General features: G+C 45.7%; 1 protein-coding gene across 2 annotated transcripts; it reads left to right on the top strand.

Annotated features, from left to right (window-relative positions):
• Positions 1-33: 33 nt before the first annotated feature.
• On the top strand, positions 34-6,554 carry Tnfrsf4 (TNF receptor superfamily member 4). 2 transcript variants are annotated; one of them, XM_021161443.3, is made up of 7 exons: positions 34-3,912; positions 4,134-4,256; positions 4,835-4,942; positions 5,320-5,386; positions 5,833-6,029; positions 6,109-6,228; positions 6,317-6,554. In XM_021161443.3, exons 1-7 carry the CDS (start codon positions 3,561-3,563, stop codon positions 6,385-6,387), a joined length of 1,038 nt encoding a protein of 345 aa, XP_021017102.2. In that variant the 5' UTR covers positions 34-3,560; the 3' UTR covers positions 6,388-6,554. The 2 variants fall into 2 exon arrangements, with proteins under 2 accessions (XP_021017102.2, XP_085694634.1); XM_085838508.1 differs by having other exon boundaries at positions 4,835-4,974; positions 5,298-5,386.
• Positions 6,555-12,270: the final 5,716 nt, after the last annotated feature.

The following is a 12,270-nucleotide window of genomic DNA, read 5'->3' as shown; positions in this document are numbered from 1 at the left end:
GATCATATTTCTCTGGAAATGATCAGCCCCACAGTTCTGGAGGTGCTGCCTTGTTGGTAAGGTCTGGTAGGCCATGGGAGTCTTCCCCAAACTCCTCAGACACTCGCAGAATCACTGACTACTACCCTGTGAGAAAGTGCAGATGCTTGTTGTCACAAGAATCATTACTTTAGCTGGGCAGTGGTGGCGCACGCCTTTAATCCCAGCACTTGGGAGGCAGAGGCAGGTGGATTTCTGAGTTCAAGGACAGCCAGAGTTACACAGAGAAACCCTGTCTCGAAAAATCCAAAAAAAAAAAAAAAAAAAAAAAAAAAAGAATCATTACTTTAGCTAGCAGTAGTGGGTGGTGGTGCCACACACCTTAGTCACAGCACTCGGGAAGCAGAGGCAGGCAGCTCTCTTGAATTTGAGACCAGCCTGGTCTGCAGAGCTAGTTCCAGGACATAACATACATCTCTGCTACACAGAGAAACCCTATTTTGAAAAACAAAGCATATCATTATTTTAAAATAGAATTGCCTTTTTCTCACATTTTCTCTGTCTCTCTCTGTCTCTCACCTTCTCTTTCTCTCTCTCTTTCTCTCTCTCTTCCTCTCTCTCTTTCTTTCTTTCTTTCTTTCTTTCTTTCTTTCTTTCTTTCTTTCTTTCTTTCTTTCTTTCTTTCTTGTTGTTGTTTTTTGTTTCTTTTTTTTTCCAGACAAGGTTTCTTTATGTAGCCCTGGCTATTCTGGAACTCTGTTATCTACCTGCCTCTGCCTCTAAAGTGCTGGGATTAAAGACATGCACTGCCACTGCCCAACAATACATTGTCATTCTTTAGATGGGGAAAAAAAAGGAAAAAGAAACACTGTGGGCTAGGTAGTTTACACTAGAAACTTTTGAGGTGAATACTGGTTAAAGGGGTTAGTAGCTTTCAATAAACATTGATATTCCTCATGATAGAAGTGAAAATAGGACCTAAAGGCCAGACATGAAAGAGTACGATGGGATTTCATGCATGAGAAAAGGTTATGCGGGATCAGGTTGGGCCTTGAGTTTGGGAGCAGCAGCAGAGTCTGAGCTAGGCAAGGTCTCTGGCCCAGTGCTCTTGAAGGTTTGTTTTGGCACTCAGGTCCACTGCCTTGATGTTAAAAAGGGATAGAGTAGCTGTTAGGACAGCTGATACCTCATCACTATCCCAGGCCTCTAGATACCTGTGTGACCCAGTTTTCCCACAGGAAGCTACTTCTGTGTGTTGTGTTAAGTGTGTGGGGTGCAAAGCATGGCACCTCATAGTCACTAGAGTGTGGTGGCACCTGAGCTGATTCCTAGGCAAAGATGAGACTTGAGAACTCAGAATGATAATGTGGACAGGAAGGTTTCAGCAGATCCCAGCCTCTGGGTATCCCAGAGTGGTCGGACACACATCTTTTTTTTTTGTTTTGTTTTTGTTTTTTTCGAGACAAGGTTTCTCTGTATAGCCCTGGCTGTCCTGGAACTCATTTTGTAGACCAGGCTGGCCTCAAACTCAGAAATCTGCCTGCCTCTGCCTCCCGAGTGCTGGGATTAAAGGCGTGCGCTGCGTGCGCCACCACGCCTGGCTGACACACAGCTTTTGAGTATGGTTCTCTCAGTAGACTTTTAGACTGGGCCACCATCCCTATCCTGCTCTGCTCGTGCCTTGGCCTAGAGATGGCATCCAGGACCATGTCTCCAGGTGAAGGTGCAGTGCATCCTTAGAAGCCAGCTAGATACCTGACAGGTAGCTTATATAGTAGCACCTGGTCTTTCAGAGGTTCTGATTACTTCCCGTCTGGTACTCAAGGGGCAGCACCCTGTGGGAGTTGCTTTAGATCCCTTATCTTGAACTGAAGGGATGAGTGGGGCCTAGAATTGCTATCTTCCCTGCAGTTTTTAGGGGCACCAGCTCAGTGGATACAGTAAGGCCAGCTACTGCTAGTGATCTTTCTAGTACCATGAAAACTACTCAGTTAAGCAGTTTCAAGCAGAAGGGACCTGCTGTCCTGTACAGATCCTCTGCAGGGAGTTCTAGGAATGAAGGACACATCCAGGCTTCTCTGCACCTCTGTTCACCTGTGTGCAGATGCTAAACTATTTAACCAAGTGTGACAGCCAAGGACAGCAGAGTTCTAAGGGGAGGAGGGGCCCCTTGGGGTGGAGTGCTAACTGTTAAGCTACCTGACCTTAGGAGAGACCACCTGTCTTCCTTCCTGCTCACTAGGACTAGAGAATGTTGCCCAGGATTCCCTGAGGATTCCTCTCCAGAACCTTCACTGTACTCAGAAGCATGGGGAGGGCAGTCTCTGTAACCACTTGGCCCATTCTGGGTTTTTCTATGTATTCCCTAGCTCACCCTGACCTTCCAGGTAAGGTGTTTCCATGAGAGGACTGGGGACTTCTGTTTTCACATGTGATCTTAGGTGGGGGATTTCCAGCCCCAGTCCTATACCTCATTCTGTAGCACAACTATTCCCTGCACTTATTTTTAAACAGACTGTCTGTCTATATAACCCATACTAGCATGGAATTCACAGTTATCATGTCTTAGTCTCCTGAAAACTGGGATTACAGGTGTGCACCACTATGCATAGCTAGCATGTAAATTTCCACAGTTAGTTTGGGAATTGATAATTATGTCATATCACAGCTTAAATGTGTAGTAAAGGCACTGCCCCCTGCTAACTCATTTCCTCCTTCAGTGCAGTGGTTTGTATGTAAGAAAAGAAGGCCCGTGTTGAGCTCAGTGACACACACCTGTAGTCACAGCATTTGGGAGGTAGAGGCAGGAGGATGGGGAGTACAAGGTCATCAAGATGGTTCACTGAGTAAAACCACTTGCCAGAACCCAAATTTGGTCCTCAGTATCAACACCATGCAGCTCACAACTGCCTATAATCTAGCTCTAGGGGGATCAGACATTTCTGGCCTCCTAGGGCCACATGTAAATCCCCTCCTCCCAACACACACACACAGAGTTAAAAATAAATCTTTTTTAAAAATCTAAGCATGGGCTACAGAATAAGTTCAAATGTTAGCCTGGGCAACTTAGTGAAACTGTTAAAAGAAAACATAAAGAGAGCTGTGGATCTAGCTCAGTGGTCGAACACTGCCCAGCAAGTAAAAAGCTTAGGCTCTTAGCATTATAAAAAAGGAGGCAGAATAAATCCATTGACACTGGAGAGATGGCTAAGTAGTTAAGCTTGTACTGTTCTCTTGGGTGTTTTTGTTTTTGAGACAAAGTCTCTCTTAAATAATCTGGCTGCCCTGAAACTTAACTATGTAGATTGGGCAGAGCTGCCTGCTTCTGTCTCCTAAGTACTGGCATTAAAGAAGTGTACTGCCATGCCCAGTGGTAAGAGTATGCGTTCTTGCAGAGAACCAAAGTTCAGTTTCCAGCACTCGTGATGGTGGTTCACAACTGCCTATAATTCTAGCTCTTCTGACTTCCTTGGCATTATACTTATCATACATATACCCTTCCCCCTCAAATAAAATTAAAAATAATTTTTTTTCTAATTCCTGTGTGCACGTGTGTGTTTCTTTGTGTGCTTCGGGTGCATATGTTGGGTATCTGCACCTCTCTTCACATTCCCCAGGGGCCCAAAGCACTTCTTAGCTTATTATGGGACTCTGCATACGCCTGTGCCAAATACACAGGAACATGTTCACATACCTTCTTGCCTGTCCGCCTACTCTTCTTGCCCCACCTCCATAGTTCTTATAGCCACATCCTGCAAGGAAAAACCCCAGACTCCTGTGAAGGCAGAAAGCAGACAAGGATGTATGTGTGGGTTCAGCAGCCCACAGCACTTCTGCTCCTAGGACTCACACTTGGAGTTACAGCAAGGAAGCTCAACTGTGTTAAACATACCTACCCCAGTGGTCACAAGTGCTGTCGTGAGTGCCAGCCAGGTGAGTAGCCTGGCTTTGAGATGTAGTGGCTGGGTGGGGGAGGGGTGATTCTTGGGGCAATGGAGACACAGGTACAGAATATGTGGGGGTAAATGTCAGAGATTATTGTCACAAATGTGACAATGTCACAGACAGATGCTGGTGCTGGGAGAGCCACGGTGCTGTGTATCCACAGTCCCAGGCCTTAGCTAACTTGTGTAACTTTCTGGGCTCCACTACAGGCAATGGTATGGTGAGCCGCTGTGATCATACCAGGGATACTATATGTCATCCATGTGAACCTGGCTTCTACAATGAAGCTGTCAATTATGATACCTGCAAGCAGTGTACACAGTGCAACCATCGTGAGTCCTTCCTACTCTTAACTCTCACTGTCCAGTCCGAAAGGGGCTAGCCACAACAATGGGTGCCTATATTTCCTATATGATTGCAAAATTAACTTAAAGCCACAATGAATCCTGATCACTAAGGGGTCCTTAATAGCTAGCGCATTTCCTATGGGGTGAAAGTTCAACCAGAGCCATGTGGAACGGGGGTAGAACACATGTTGACCATGTGGCCTTGCTCAAGCTGTTCTGGTGAGTAAGGCCCAGGTGTGGAGGTGGTAGGGTTATCTGAGGATTCTGACTCAGGCTGGAGACAAGTTGGGGGAGGATGGAAAAGGGAGATCATAGCCACCCTGTGCTCACTCAGTAGCTTTCTCCAGGGCTATCTGACCAGGAGGAACAGAATAGCCAGGAAGAGGGTCTTAGAGGAGAGGCCAGGAGGCAGGCTATCATACATTACTTCAGCTTCAGCTCTGCTCCTGTGCCATTGAGAAGGAGCAAGTCCATTTTGCCCTGTCCATAGGTCAGGGCTGGGTAAGCCTCATTCACAGTCTTTTTTTTTTTTTCTTTCATTCACAGTCTCTTATCTTCCCTAGGAAGTGGAAGTGAACTCAAGCAGAATTGCACACCTACTCAGGATACTGTCTGCAAATGTAGACCAGGCACCCAACCTCGGCAGGACAGTGGCTACAAGCTTGGAGTTGGTGAGCCTCGGGGTTGTCCCTATACCAGGCAGGTGCGTGTCTGTCCATGGGATCCATGCATGCTGGGCTCTTGAATCAAGGACCATGATAATGGTATAAATGAGCCTTGTTCCCACTTTATACATTGTCACTTCCCCAGCATCTCTAACTACTCTTAACTGAAAGCCCCTCTTCCAGTGGGTCATGCCAAGACTTGGATTCAGGGTCAACCTTCTGGTCAGTGCCAGTCGGAAGCGTGTGGGAAAGAATGAACTTGCAGAGGCCAACCTTTGCATCTATTTGCACTAGGGAATGAGCAATTACTCTCCCTTTCGGCTCCACCAGCACCCAGGGCCTACCTAATAACACCAGAAAGCTGACTTATGTCTTTGCTGCAGACTGTGTTCCCTGCCCTCCTGGCCACTTTTCTCCAGGCAACAACCAGGCCTGCAAGCCCTGGACCAAGTGAGTACTGTGGCTGGCTAGGGCACTGAGGGCTTGGTGTATGGAGGGAATGGAACCAGAAGGGTTTGGGCATTTAAGAGGTGGTATCTAGATGACTGTGATGGATTGGATAAGGGAGCAGAAACCCATGTGCTAGGGGATCTGACATCTGACATCATGAACACCAACACAGGCTCTACTGTGCAAGGGACCCCTGCAGATTGAGAAGGGCATGTGAGATCCTAGCCCAGGCCCAGAAACATGTTTGTTCTCACATTGTAGTTCTTCTCCAGGGGGCTACAGAAGTGGGGGTGGGGGTTTAAAAGGGTAGAACCCCAGCCAGGAGCAGGCCAGGGATGAAAACAGGGTGAAGACAGACGCAGAGATAGGTACCTGCCTTGTGGGTGGAACTCTTGGCAGAAATGAAGATGGCTCAGTGCAACTTCCAACACTGTCTCACCCCACAGTTGTACCTTATCTGGAAAGCAGACCCGCCACCCAGCCAGTAACAGCTTGGACGCAGTCTGTGAGGACAGAAGCCTCCTGGCCACACTGCTCTGGGAGACCCAGCGCCCTACATTCAGGCCAACCACTGTCCAATCCACCACAATCTGGCCCAGGACTTCTGAGTTGCCCTCTACACCTACCTTGGTGACTCATGAGGGTAAGGGACACTGGCCCAGTGGAGGATAGGGAGAGAATTCGAGGGTGAGTGAGTTTACTCAGTTGGCCTCTCCTCATAGGCCCTGCATTTGCTGTTCTCCTAGGCCTAGGCCTGGGCCTGCTGGCTCCCTTAACTGTTCTGCTGGCCTTGTACCTGCTCCGGAAGGCTTGGAGATTGCCTAACACTCCCAAACCTTGTTGTGAGTATCACTTTGGGCTCAGTAAAGCCTACCTCCTTCACGATGAGACATAGCTCCTCACTGCTCTTTCCTTCTGTGCTTCTCATAGGGGGAAACAGCTTCAGGACCCCGATCCAGGAGGAACAGACAGACACACACTTTACTCTAGCCAAGATCTGAGCAATACTACAGGAGTGGATTTTATGGGGCACGGACAACCCATATCCTGATGCCTGCCAGTACCCTCCACACCGTTCTAGGTGCTGGGCTGGCTCTGGGCTCTCCTATGTATGCTATGCATACTACCTGCCTGGTGGTACTCCTAATAAACATGCTAGCAACTGTGAGTCTGTGACTGGCACTAGGGCTGAGGTGGCATCCTCTTCTGGTGGGGGAGGGTTTGGGGCCAAAATGAAGGTCCACTCAGAGACCTACACTTGGTCACATGTACTCCAGTTTGAGTACGGGTATGGAATTCAGAGACCTGAAATGCCAAGGGGAAAGTACCTGGGGAGCCAACTGGCAACTCGATGAGCAGTCCAGAGTCTTACTCTAAGGCAGGGGTTCTCAACCTTCCTAATGCTGTGACCCTTTAATACAGTTTCACATGTTGTGGTGATCCCAAACCATGAAACTGTTTTTTTTGCCTCTTGATAACAATAGTTTTGCTACTGTTGTGAATCATAATGCAAATATTATTGAGATAGAGGTTTGCCTAAAGGGTTGCAACACACAGGTTAAGAAACACTGCTCTAAGTGGACCTAAGAGTCTTAGCTAAATGGAAAGTCCTGGCAAACAGAGCCTAAGTACCGAGGTCATCAGAGGGGTTCATGAAATGTGGTGTTTCTTTCACCCCTGTGGCTCAGGCAGCTAACCAGAGTTATCCTTTCTCTCCAGCCACATGAATGGTGAGAAGGGTTTGATGGTCCTTTGTAGCAACAGTTTTGAGAATTTTGGAATTTTGGTTTCTTTAAAAACAAACAAACAAACCACACACACACACACACACACACACACACACACACACACACACACACACATACACAGAATAGGGGCTGGAAAGATGGCTCAGCGATTAAGATGGCTGCTCTTCCAGAGGTCCTGAATTCAATTGCAGCCACATGGTGGCTCATAACCATCTGTAATGAGATCTGATGCCCTCTTCTGGTGTGTCTGAAGACAGCCACAGTGTACTTACATACATAAAATTAAATCTTAAAAACAACAACAAAACCCTTAAAACAAAACAAAATAAAAAGCACACAGGAAATATAAGAAATGTGTTTTTATTTTAAGGCCAGGTGTAGGATTATGGGGCTGCTTCAGACTGTCTGAAGCAGCTGACTGTGATGTGCCTTGTGCTCTAGCGGAAACATGGTTTTGACAGCTGCAGATAGTTTCTGTGATTGTGTGATGTTAAGAATTTTGGGAACTTCTCAGACGGTATAAATGCCCTTCTAGAGCCCAGGGAGGCAGGGTTGGTGGTCCTCCTTGGGGGGGGGGGGTTAGATTCAAAGATCTCTTATCTCTCTTCCCCTCTATCCTTCTTTCTCTCTTATCTAGTGATAGAATGAAAATGGGGAATAAAGGGTGGGAAAGAAGAACCCCCAAAGTAGAATAGACGAGCAACAAGTGGCAAATAAACGTGGGGCTTGAAAGCTAAGGGTTAGCTGGGCAGTGGTGGTGCACACCTTTCATCCCAGCACTTGGGAGGCAGAGGCAGGTGGATTTCTGAGTTCAGGCCAGCCTGGTCTACAGAGTGAGTTCCAGGACAGCCAGGGCTATACGGAGAAACCCTGTCTCGAAAAAACAAAACAAAACAAAAAAACAAAAAAAAAAACAAAAAAAAAAAAAAAAGAAAGAAAGAAAAAGAAAAAAGTTAAGGGTTAAAACAGGAAATCTGATTTTAAATACTGTCAAGAAAATGGCAGGAGATGCCAGGCAGTGGTGGCGCATGCCTTTAATCCCAGCACTTGGGAGGCAGGGGCAGGCGGATTTCTGAGTTCAAAGCCAGCCTGGTCTACAGAGTGAATTTCAGGACAGCCAGGGCTATACAGAGAAACCCTGTCTCAAAAAAACACAACAACAACAACAAAAAGAAAATGGCAGGGGATAAAGGAGTGGATTTTTTTATTTTTTAAGATGTCAGCAAAAAGTTTATTGCAGATGCTACCACTGGAATATCCCTGCTTTGCCCCCAGAGGGAATTTTAATATTTTTTCTTTTTCTTCATATATTCTTTTTCCAAAAAAAGGTTAGAAGAATGACTGAACAATTGGAAATTTTTTGGGTGACAATGGAGGGGCCTGAGAAACAAACAAACAAACAAACAAACAAAATGGCTGAAATAGGGGAAACAGAAGGGTTCGCTCTGCTCTGTTTCTGAAAGGGTTGCAGAGTTGGCATTGCACCTGGAGAGGTTGTGGGCAGAGATGGAAGCACTTGGGAAGTAAAGAGCACCAGAAAAGAGAGAACACAAGGACTCAGTCCTGGTGACTGAGCAAGAGAACAGGAGTTTCCCGCAGGAGAAAAGAGGAAAAGAAACTGTGCTAGAGGCCTTGGGTCAGAGAAAAGCCCAAAAAAGGGGGAGGACAGTCTGATGACACAGCCATGTAAAGAGAAAGAGTTAATCTTGAACCAACCAAGCTACCAGGGTGGGAGAGGAGTGGCCCGGGGTTAAAAGATCACCATCAGCTTTCCCAGTAGTCACACAGCATATGCCTCCTAATGGTGTTATGAGCAAGGTTATGATAAGATAGGATGGTGTCCTATAGAAATGATAGATCTAAGGCAGTTTAAAGAGGCTTTCCATTTGAGAAACAGTCACCCTAATGTGAAACAAATTCTAAATAGATGGACTGCTAAAAATAGAAATATTCCCCAAGACTGGAAGGGATTGGTAACGGCTCTACTAGGGGTGGGTCCACAGGTGCAATGGTTAACATGGTGGAGGGGAAGAGCTGAGAACTTTGAAGAGTGGAATAGAGCAAGGAGAATGAATATTGACAATGAATATTGTCAAGTTGCTGGGTGAAGGGCAGTACTCTGATTTGATGAATTATAGAACAATGTCACTAGTGGTTTTTAAAGTGTGGGACAAAGTTGGGGTAGGGTGGGGTGGAATCTACCTCATTTCCTTTCCTTGTTTTGTTTTGTTGTTATTTGAGACAGGATTTCTCTGTAGAGCCCTGGCTATTCTGGAACTTACTCCATAGACTCAGAAATCTGCCTGTTTCTGCCTCCTGAATGCTGGGATTAAAGGCGTGCGCCATCACTGCCCAGTTTATGCTGGTGTTTCAATTGCAGTAAATATGGTCATTTGCAGAGACTGTGACCAAGCTGCTAAAGATCTCAGATCTCAAAATGCCTGGTTCTTTAATTGTGGGAAATATGGTCAATTACAACAAAATTGTCAACAAGGCATCTCTACAGGCAATGGGTTTTCTAAAAATGAACCAGAAAGAAGGCCTAGGCATCTGGGGACGTGCAGGCAATGTGGCAAGGGTGGCTATTAGACCAGTGAGTGTAGGTCCAAAAGAGATATTCAAGGTAATTTATTACTATCAGGAAACTGCCTTTGGGGCCTACCTAATTCAAAGTAATTTATTACCATCAGGAAACAGCCTTTGGGGCCTAGTTATAGACCCCACCATAAAAATTACAAGCCTTTTCAGCTAAGGAGTGACATGCAGACTAAAAACCTAGAGATTGTATATTTAATGCACTGCAGGCAGCAGGGATCTAGTCTTGGCCACAGGTAAACATCTTACTCTATTCCCCAAAACTCAATGTTATTAAATAACTACTGAAGTTTATGGTCCTTTGCCATCAGGGATAGTAGGGGTGATCTTGGGAAGGAGTGGGCTGACTTCCCAAGGATTCATTGAGCAGCTAGGAATTATAATTTATACATGAAATTTCAAAGAAAAAATTGAAATTATGACCTATGTTAGAGGGAAATGCATGGGCTGGAGAGATGACGCAGCGGTTAAGAGCACTCACTGCTCTTCCTGAGGTCCTGAGTTCAAAGCCCAGCACAGGGTGGCTCAAAACCATCTGTAATGAGATCTGATGCCCTCTTCTGGTGTGTCTGAAGATAGCTACAGTGTACTTGTATATAATAAATAAATCTTTGTTTGTTTGTTTTTCGAGACCGGGTTTCTCTGTATAGCTCTGGCTGTCCTGGAACTCACTTTGTAGACCAGGCTGGCCTCGAACTCAGAAATCCGCCTGCCTCTGCCTCCTGAGTGCTGGGATTAAAGGTGCGCGCCACCACACCCGGCTTAAATAAATCTTTTTTAAAAAAAGGAAATGCAATTTAATGCAGGTGATAGGACTGCTCAGCTGCTACTACAACATAGGCAAAGCTCCTCCTGTAGAAGGAACAGGAGAGGTCTCTTGAAAACCTTGGCCACCAACTCAAAAAGCATTTCAATGAAAATGTCTCTGTTTATAACTTCCTACTACACACAGCACAATTAATGGCTTAAAACAGAAGTGGGAAATGTATAACAGTTTTGAGAATTCTAGAATTCTGGTCTCTTTTAAAAGCACAGAAATATAAGAATGTGTTTTTGTTTTAATCCCAGGTGTAGGGATATGGGGCTGCTTTGAACTGTCAGCAGCAACTGACCTTCATTTGCCTGGTGCTCTAGCAGAGGCATGGTTTGCCAGCTACAGATAGTTTCTGCAATTGTGTGACATTTGGAATTCTGAGAACTTTTCAGAGGGTATATAAATGCTAGAACCCTGAGAGGTGGGGTTGTTGGTTGTTGGTTGGTCAGGGAGTTAGTAGTTAGTAGTAGTGCTCAAAGAAGAAACAAGAGAAAGAAATTAAATTCCGAGCTCTCTATCTCTCCCCCATCCTTCTTTCTTCCAATAATGAGTGAAACTGTGGGGTGGGGGTGGGGATAAAGGTTGGGCAAAAGAATAACCCACAATATAGCAAAGATCAGCTACAGTCCTTGGGGACTGACTAGATACTACCTTAGGAATCTCTGGAAATTGAATCTATGGCCATGACTCCATGTAGCAGCCAATCAGCCAACTGTGTTAGAAAACAGAAGGCTACTACTTGAGCCAAGTCTCATCTGTCCTGAGATCATTTATTCTCTAGAAACAAATGTTCTTTGACACAAACACAGATACTTTATATAAAATAGTCCTGAGGACCCAGATCATTGCTCCCTCTACTAAAAATGGGTTCTAGGAACAGATTCTGGGAATTACAGTGTTTCCCAAGAAATATAGGCACTCTGAAACTCAATGAATTAAAGGCAGAAGGTTCCAAGCTACTTGTGGAAGTAGACAAGTGGTTATGTGAAGTGGAAACTTAAAGGTTCTTTGGAAAGTCAGTTGTATGGGGTTTTGCTGGGCAAACATGTGAAGGAACATTTAGCTGAAGTGGACACAGGTGAAAAACTAAGGCAAACTCATGAAGGAATGTTTAGCTGAAGCAGACACAGGAGAAAGGATGTTCTGCTAAAGCAAGCCCATGACAGGACACATGATGAAGAATTCTTCACTAACAATAGGCATGTGTTGGTCAGCTTCATATTGTGTATTTGAGCTCCATTTGTTGGGACTCCGTAGAGAGAAAAGCGCCAAAAAACTTCTGGTGGTGTGCTGCAGTTTCTTGCCTCTCAGGCTGATTGGTAGAATGATGTCAACAGAGACAGACGCACTTGCTGAGGTAAGACCCGTGATGTTTGGAGGGAGTATAAATAGATTTGGATGGACAGTGACTGAGGCTGAGCCTGGCTTGCTGGTACAGCTAGCTGTGCACTGCTTGTAGATCTCGCATCTTTACTTATCTTTGCTTCACTGAGAGACACAGCCAAGAACTTCTCCTGGTGTCCCTCCAGGTCTCTCCTGCTGATTTGTGCCAAGGCTGAGGCCTGGCTGTCTCTGCTAGGTAGTGCCACTGCTGCTTATTCTTGTTTGCTGTGGCAACTCTACCAAACTGGACTGCTGGTGTATCCATGAAGTGTTTGCAAGTGAATTGAGCTGCCGCTGCTGACCTGTGAACTGAACTGCCGGCTTCCAGACAACAGACGGGAGTT

This window comes from Mus caroli, unplaced genomic scaffold (assembly GCF_978045245.1).
Source record: "Mus caroli unplaced genomic scaffold, Mus_caroli_1 scaffold_6, whole genome shotgun sequence".
NCBI classification, from domain to species: Eukaryota; Metazoa; Chordata; class Mammalia; order Rodentia; family Muridae; genus Mus; species Mus caroli.
Note: the sequence above shows the minus strand (reverse complement) of the source record. Positions and strands in the feature narration are given on the sequence as shown.

What these genes read in the sequence shown, in the direction of transcription:
- Tnfrsf4 (XM_085838508.1), top strand. Translation starts at nt 3,561, where the DNA reads ATGTTGGGTATCTGCACCTCTCTTCACATTCCCCAGGGGCCCAAAGCA. An exon ending in CTGTCGTGAGTGCCAGCCAG is followed by an intron (nt 3,913 to 4,133) that starts GTGAGTAGCCTG and finishes GCTCCACTACAG; the next exon opens with GCAATGGTATGGTGAGCCGC. An exon ending in GTGTACACAGTGCAACCATC is followed by an intron (nt 4,257 to 4,834) that starts GTGAGTCCTTCC and finishes TATCTTCCCTAG; the next exon opens with GAAGTGGAAGTGAACTCAAG.